The 8,655-nt window shown below is 34.7% G+C and overlaps 1 protein-coding gene across 1 annotated transcript in view; it reads left to right on the top strand.

Annotated features, from left to right (window-relative positions):
• Nucleotides 1–3,081, top strand: part of LOC135587735 (PTI1-like tyrosine-protein kinase At3g15890) — a 4,967-nt gene extending 1,886 nt beyond the window's left edge. Inside the window, exons 3-4 of the mRNA XM_065079460.1 lie at nucleotides 1,735–1,997; nucleotides 2,076–3,081. Coding sequence (XP_064935532.1) covers nucleotides 1,735–1,997; nucleotides 2,076–2,688 — 876 coding nt within the window. The 3' untranslated portion in view covers nucleotides 2,689–3,081. The remainder of the gene's footprint in view (nucleotides 1–1,734; nucleotides 1,998–2,075) is intronic.
• The last annotated feature ends 5,574 nt before the right edge of the window (nucleotides 3,082–8,655 follow it).

Consider the following 8,655-nt stretch of genomic DNA (forward strand, 5'->3'; position numbering starts at 1 on the left):
ATATCCTTCATGATTTGGTCATGAATTGTTGCCTGAATTCTGTGGTCAGATGAATTTTGATCTGCCAATAATATTTTCTATTCATGCACTTATTTGTGCTACATCGTTTGAAGATTTTACCTTATAACAGCTTATAGTATTCATTTAGTTCCTTTTTACTCATAAATCATATTTCTCATTTTAACTTAACTATTTGCCTCTCAATATTTCTCTCAGAATGTATCAGATACCTTGTTTATATACGATATCTTGTTTTGATGAAAGGACACCTTATATAAATGGTGAAGATCCTACGGATCGTCTTGATGTAGGAGTGTTGGAATATAATAAAATCAATTGCCTTTGGAATGTATAATTAGACCATCATGCTTGTAAACTTGATTAGGATGGTCTTTGGGTTACCAAAGACATTGAGATGTCTTAACGTATTGTTTTATTAGCTTGATGCTAGGATGTTCATTTGCACATAGATACAGATGTGATGAACATCAATTGCAGTATAAATTTGATACTGTTGAATATATATTTGTCAAGACGAATTTATATTATTCATATATTGATTTTTGAAGCTAAGAAATTTGATGAGCAGAAACGAAGTTAGGAGGAAATATTACATTATCAAGCATGACGGTCCCATATCTTTTTTTATAATATATATGTCAGTCCAAGGATGTTTTATAGATATCTTGGGCGGCTAAGAGAAGCAAACTTAAGGATGTTGAAATGGACATGTATAGGAAAGTTGGAAAAATATTTTCGTGCATAGACAATTAAGTGTATTCTCAATAGAGGATATAACGATGAATAATTGTTTAAGATGATATGTGCATGCGCTAAGAATAACCATAGATGTAGTTATAAGAGGTAAGATAATAAATATTAGTGGTATGACGAAAGTTAGAGGGAGACTTAAAGAAACTTTACTAAAAAGTCATAAATAAATATTTGAATGCTTTGAATCTATCTAAGTATATTGTTTTGTTCACAACTCAATGGTAGCACAAAATTGATGCAACTAACCCCAAATCGTTGGAACATTTTGACTTGTTGTTGTAATCATGAAGGTCTTATAACATAGGACCACATTGATGCCTTAACATCAAACGTAGTAAAGATACTTTAAATATTAACACAAAAGGTGGAGCAGTTATTGGTATCACAAAAACATTTAACCATCAAGAGTATCACTTTATTGAGTGAGAAAGCTGTTATTTTATCACAAACTCTACGTATACTTCCAGAAACTTATTGCATTGGATCTCTATGTCAATCATGTTCAGCTCCCACAAATTTATTAGACCCCTTGATGAGTTACTCAAGTTTGACAATTCTTATGAATATTGAAGTAAGAACCCCAGATTATATATCACAAAGTGCAAGTGAACTCAAGGCCAGCATGCATGGGTTTACATTAGAATAAAAAAATATCTTCACTAGGACTTCTAACCGCCCTCTTGATAATCCCTTAACTAATTTATGGTTGCTTTCTAGATCTTTAGTGTAGTTTATGATGCACAATTGGTTTCAACTATTTTTTAATTTAAAGCTATCAGTCTACAGTATCCATGTTTCTTTCTATAACCTACAAGTTGTACATTCTGTTCAGTGATTTATATTCTATCTACTACCTTCCTGTGAGCTGCATAATAATGTGACTTTTCTCATCCCTTTTATGTTTCAGCAATCCCTTGTCATCACAACTGCTTACCTTAATCTAGTGCCATCTTTTTGCAGATTGCTGTTAAAAGATTGAAAGTTTGGAGTCATCAAGCTGAGCAAGAATTTGCTGTTGAGATTGAGGTTCTGGGTAGAGTAAGGCATAAGAACCTTTTGAGTCTACGAGGATACTGTGCTGAAGGGAAGGAGCACCTCATAGTGTATGACTATATGCCAAACCTGAGTCTGCATTCACATCTTCATGGTCATTACTCAGCAGAGTGCATCCTTGACTGGGGTAGGAGGATGTCCACTGCAATAGGATCAGCTGAGGGGATCGCGTAGGTCTATCAACTCAAATAAACTGTTCTCTGAGTTTAGTTGTCTGAATATTATTTGATTGTGTTTTCTTGTTTTAGCTACCTTCACCACCGGGCAACACCCCATATCATCCACCAGGACATTAAAGCAAGCAATGTTCTGCTAGACATGGATTTTCAGGCACGACTTGCTGATTTTGGATTTGCAAAGCTAATTCCTGATGGTGCAACTGATGCCACGACTGATGTAAAAAGCAACCTTGGCTATCTTGCACCTGAGTACGTCTCATCCGGGAAGGCCTCAGAGAGTTCAGATGTGTATAGTCTTGGCGTACTCCTCTTAGAGCTTGTCTGTGGAAAAAGGCCAGTCGAGAAACTTAGCGCAACTATGAAATTATCAATTACAGAATGGGCTCTCCCTTTAGCTAGAGAAAGAAAATTCAATGAGATAGCGGACCCAAAGCTCAATGGAAACTACGTGGAAGCAGAACTGACACGAGTGGTGCTTGTTGCACTCTTTTGTGCACAGAACAGCCCCGAAAAGAGGCCTACAGTGCTTGAAGTTGTCGACTTGCTCAAAGGAGCATCTAAAGAGAAACTATCAAAACTGGAAAATGATAATATGTTCAGACCTGAACCTCTTGAGGCCTCTCAAGGGGCATCTACTCCTGATAAAGGATCAGAGGACATAGCGCAGGAAACTGTTCCATAACTGCACAGATATCGGCTCATGCCCTTGTGATAAGTTTATGGATGGAGAGACTCGAATTGCTATATACATACTCAACTATTTCTTCAGCTTATGATCAAGATTGTTTTTAAAAGGTTTTTTTAAAGGTGTCTTATTGTTGTTTATAGTATAATTTCCTTTTGATTGTACATGTTGGATTAATAGAATGACTGGGCCTTGGTCAAAATATAGTCAACATCATGATCGTGTTTTTGGGATCAATGTTTATGTTGTGGGTCGTTTGTGATTTCTTCTTAAAAAGATGGTTGTGTAAGCACACACCATGAGTTTGTTAGATCTGTCAAATTCAGTGATATGCTCAACGGGATGACTTGATGGTGTGCTTCTTGTTCTTTTAATATGCTTTTCCATCTACATTGAGCATGGGTGAAAGAAATGGACTTAAATATGAATGCATTTCAGTAGTTTTCTTTTTCTCTTTGTTTAAATGTATCTCGATCCAAAGTGAAGAATATATTGTGATTAGAAATCCATGACTCATGCACTTACTGGAAGCCTAAATAACTTTGATATTAACTATTTCATTATGGCATGATATGCATGCTTCTTCTCATGTGAGCCCATAGGAATTTGCATTTGCAAGAGAAGTCTAACCTCAACCCCTTATAGACTCTTTCCTGACGTCCAAATCTTGTTCGACTTGGGCTTATAGTAACATTTTGTAAAGGTAAATGACAAAATTGGGATTCTATCTTAACACCATGTTATCAACCAAGCAAGCTAACTTACATCTTCACATTAGCCAAGATGTCATGAAGCTCCTACTAAAATATGATTTATGCTACTATTGTAAGATCATATCCCTTTGGTAGATTGTTATTTTGTGTGATCTTTATTAACGATTATTTTGGTAGATTGTTTTGTGATTTAACGAGACCATTATTATCTATCTAGCATTTATGATATGTACAAGCACAATGGTCCAAATACGGAGCCAATAAGTGTCTATCTTATCAAGAACTAATATTAGATTATTACTTTATATATATATATATATATATATATATATATATATATTGTGACATTAAGTAGCATAAGTAATTGTATCGATCTGAACCATCACCACACACACATAGGGTGATTTTTCTAAAAAATACTTAAAAATATCTTTATCTGTTTTTGACCTATTAAAATTTTTTGATCATCACAATAAAAATACTGTAAAATCTACTTAAAAACACTATAAATGAACTAAATAGAATCCGAGCATACTAGAAAGTATTTGATATATTATACTATTATTCAAATAGATATTTATAATAAAAATAACATCACATAAATAAATAAATAATTAGTTTTTTATAGTATTATTATCATCATGATAAAAATTACTATAAAAACTACTTAAAAATACTATAAAGAATCCAAATGGACTCTTAATCTCAACCGAGCCAATTATAAGTCTACAAATATGAAATTATAATGATATACGAGCAATGACAACAAAAGAAAATACAATATGATGTCACTTTCATAGTGTTTTATACTGTTTAAAAAAAAATAAATTTAAATTATAAATTAAAAAAATCAAAAATATAATTTATATATATATATATATATATATATATATATATATATATTCACTATAATATTGTGCGATACGAGAGAATGCGATGAGAGCGGAGGAACGAAACCCAACAAGTAAAATTTTAGTTGGCAATGTGAAAAGGGGCCCTCCTTAGTGGTCCCGATGTCGACTTTTTAGGTGTCCCCCTTGCTTTTAGATTTTGGTATAAATCGGTATTTTCTTTGTGATATCGAATGATATAAATCAGAAAATAATATTTGATCCCAAGAAGATATTGATTTAGTCAGCTTATTTCTTTTGAGGTTAATCAAATAAGATTTGTACCCTCGAATCAAGTAGCTTTGATGCATCATTATATATATATATATATATATATATTAGAGCGAAAGGAATATAGGAGTTTATAGTTAGGTATTTGATCAAATCTTTAATTTGTATACAATCTATCACTAAAATATTCTGATTTCGAAAAATAAAAAACTATTAGCTCAACACAGATTTTGCGAATAAATGCTATTAACACGTCACCACACATAATCAGAATTTAAATCGACCGTGGAAGCGGGTCCTACCGGGTGGGCCCAGGTGTCAATCCTCAGGAACGCAAACGACTCCATCTTCGTCTTCTTCCATCGTAATCAGACATTCACCTGCACCGTCAATCCGCAGTGCTCTCCTGCCAGATCCGGATGGAGGAGGCGTGAATGCGGCCTCACCACATGCAGCGACGAGCTCGTCCTCCTCCCTCCCTGCCTTCATCCCTCTCCATGGTCCCAAAAGATCCGTGAGGTCATTCTTCGTGGAGTAACAGGAGGCTCCTCTTCGATGAAAGCGGGTGACGTCGACGCCACAAACCACCAAAAAGGCAGAAGATCTCGCGATCTCCTCCCATTAACTGCGAGGCTGTACGCCACCAACGGCGGAAGCGGCCGTAGGCGCCGGGTCGCCCACGCGTCCCCCCGCCCCGGGACAACACTCTCGATCTCCGCCGTACGATGTGGATTCCGGGGCCCGCAGACGCCCATCCCCCCTTAACGTACCTGCTCGGCTTTTGTCTTCTTCTCTTCCGGCGATGTGGCGTGGGAGCCGCCGCCCACTCAGGTGACCCACGGTGGTGCCCGACGGTGAGGCCCCACCGTCAGGAGCGGCACTCGAATCCTCCTCCTCCTCCTCCTCCTATCCAGCCTAAGAATGAGGAGGAAACATGTTCTGTGCGTGCGTTCGTAATAATATCCAATATAAATTTGATTCTTCGCTATGTTAATATTTTTCTGAACAAATAAATAGCAATAAATATTTTGTTTTTCTATTCATATAATTATTAGTAATAAAAAAAAATAGTAATTCGAATCAAGCAGATTTAATGTTATCATCCCTGATACCCCATCACTAGTAAACCTACCTTACCATGGGTTGGTTTTTAACCTAAATTATGAATAGAAACCAACTTTATGTATTATATATATTTGTGGGTTGATCATTCGATCATTTTTGTTAGATTTTTATCTTTATTTAAATAGTAATCTGATCTATGTCTTCCACCTCATTTAGATAGATAATTTGATATATTTAGTTTTTACTAACTCGAATGATATCTATCTCGATTTTTCATTTTTTTTTTATTTTCTACCCGGCCATGCCATTTCATAAGGGTAAAAGCATCCTTTTGCAGCTTTCACATATGGCCACCAATATAATATGACTTAATAAATTATGTTGCATTAGATATGTCGTTTATATATATATATATATATATATATATATATATATATATATATATATATATATATATATAATATTTTCTTACAAATAGAGAAATAGAGAATATTTCTCTATTTGTAAGAAATCAATGATTTATCACATTGATATTTGTAAGCATCAAAAGGAACGGTCTCATCATATTGATTATCTAAATCATCCCTCCTTCGAATATATATTTCTTCTCACTGGTCTCATCTTTATTATTATTATTTTTAATCATATATGGTAACTCTAATATCTAATTCTCTCTACACACCCCCACCCATATTTACACTATTTTCCTCGACTTCTGTTTTACTGTGCAAACCTCTATGGTTAAGTTCTAAAAGGCTTTCAGGAGGGGATAAGGGAAGTCGTATCCATTCCCATTCGGATTGGATTTTTCTTGGAATAATAATACTCCGACTCGGTTCATTCTCGGGCTTCCTTTTCAGCATGTCATGATCCGACATGAAGTGAGTCATACCCCTGGTTCTGCAGAACTTGAGCGGGTCGAAATGTCGGTCGGCGGCCAGTTTTTGTCTGCGTAATTAAACCTGCATTAACTACATGTTGGGGTTGGCTTGTGTTAAGGAAGAATAATATGATCGATGATACTTGCGACTCAAGAACATGGTGACGCAGCTTCTCTGGCTTGGGACCGTGGCGATTTAATAACCTGTTTGTCCGGTGACTTAAGCTTGAAGACAGTCGTCGATCACGTCATTCTTTAATCCAAGTGGACCTCGAATTTATGTTGCTGTCCGTCCGTCCATCAATCCTTAAGCAACTTGTCACTTGTCCATTAAATGAGAGGGTGAATTAGGATTCAGTGTTTCCGAGAGCGTAATAGAGGAAAGGATGTGATGGACCAACGCTCTTTGATGGGAGAAGAGTAATGGAGTGGCAGGCAATGGTGTGTTCATTTCATTTGTGCTTTAAAATTATATGGATCTTTCTTTTATCAACATTAAAATTTATAAAAATATATATATTTAATTAAATAAAATTTATTTAAATTTATAATTTTTATTAAAATCTTTTTAGATCTTCCTTTTATCTCTTCTCATAATAATAATAATAATAATAATAATAATAATAATAATAATAATAATAATAATAATAATAATAATAATTTCATATTTTTAATTATAGATTTATTGGTCTCCTAGGCATATATTAATATCAATTTAAATGATTCTTTCTCATTTTATTCTCTATCAAAATTATACATAATTATTTATAAATAAAAATAGTTTTTACTTTTATTATTTTTAATAATTTCATATATTAAATTATTATTTAATAATTTAATATTTTAATAAAAATTATTTTTAATATTCTTATCTCGAGAATATAATTTTTTTGTATATGTTATATTTTAACTAAAAAGGTAAACTTGAGGAAATAACAAACTATTGAGATTCCTCTTTGTCCAAACGTAGTCTAATTGATCTCTAATTGAGTTGGCCCAATTTCAACTCAATTATGTGCTAACTATGAATTTTAAGACATTTACTAAGTTAAATAAGTTCATAAGTCTAGGTTTCTTCCGACGAGCTTCCGACGATCTTTTGGTGAACTTCCGATGATCTCTTAACAATGTTCTAGCGGACTCCCGACAAGCTCCTGGACTTCACGACGATCTTCTTGGCGAGTTCCGATGAGTGTCTCTGGCAAGCTCCTGGACTTCTCGGTCAATTCTGATAGAATTTTCGATGAACGTCCAAACTTCCAACGAACTCTCGAACTTTTAACGAAGTCTCATTCTTAACTCTGGGACTTTATGTTGCTTTACGCCTTGCTATCATAGTTAATCATGCACACTTAAAACCTACTTCGATCTAGATAATTATTATAAAGCTTGAATCATGTTGTCCAGCATGTCATCGGTTCATTGACGCTTTGTCCGATTCTTCGGCACATCGTCCTCTCTTGCGGCCTATTGCCCAATTGGCCAGTTGACCTCCGCAACTCCGATATCCTTGGTGTAATTTTTGCTCTTCTTGGCCCGATGCTCGAACTCATGGCCCGAAGCCTTCTACCGATACGTCCGATCGATCCTCTAGCTCGACGTCCAATCTTCTAACATGTTCTACTCCAGCCCAACATGATTCTTTCTGCTTTAATTATCTCTCCTTGATCAGAGTTTCCTACGTCACTCAAACACACATTAAATCATAAACACCATCAATTGGTTTCATTATTAAAATCCAAGATTCAACAATCTCTCACTTTTTGATGATGACAACCAATTGATGACGGAGTTAACCTTAACTCCCCCTATCAATATGCCATATTGATAGAACTCTTGGATTCAAAAATCCAAGCAACATATTATCATAAAATTATGCATAACATCATACTTCTTCCCCTTTGTCATCAACAAAAAGGAGAAGTGTAACTTTAAGTGTTTGAGATATAAGCTTTACAACATTGCATAATAAACATAATCTCAAGTTTTATCATCATTGCAGTTTGTAAGCTAGCAAATTTAGCAAGTATTACATCATACTAGAATATGCAAGCTAGCAAATTTTATATCACTTTACAACATGTATAATCACCAAATCATCATTAACTTTAAAGATGTCCAAGATTACAAATTTTGCAAGTTTGCATTTTTGCTTCTCATTTGAGATGAGCAAGCTAATAAGTTC

The sequence above is a fragment of the Musa acuminata genome, chromosome BXJ1-8, assembly GCF_036884655.1.
Source record: "Musa acuminata AAA Group cultivar baxijiao chromosome BXJ1-8, Cavendish_Baxijiao_AAA, whole genome shotgun sequence".
Lineage (NCBI taxonomy): Eukaryota > Viridiplantae > Streptophyta > Magnoliopsida > Zingiberales > Musaceae > Musa > Musa acuminata.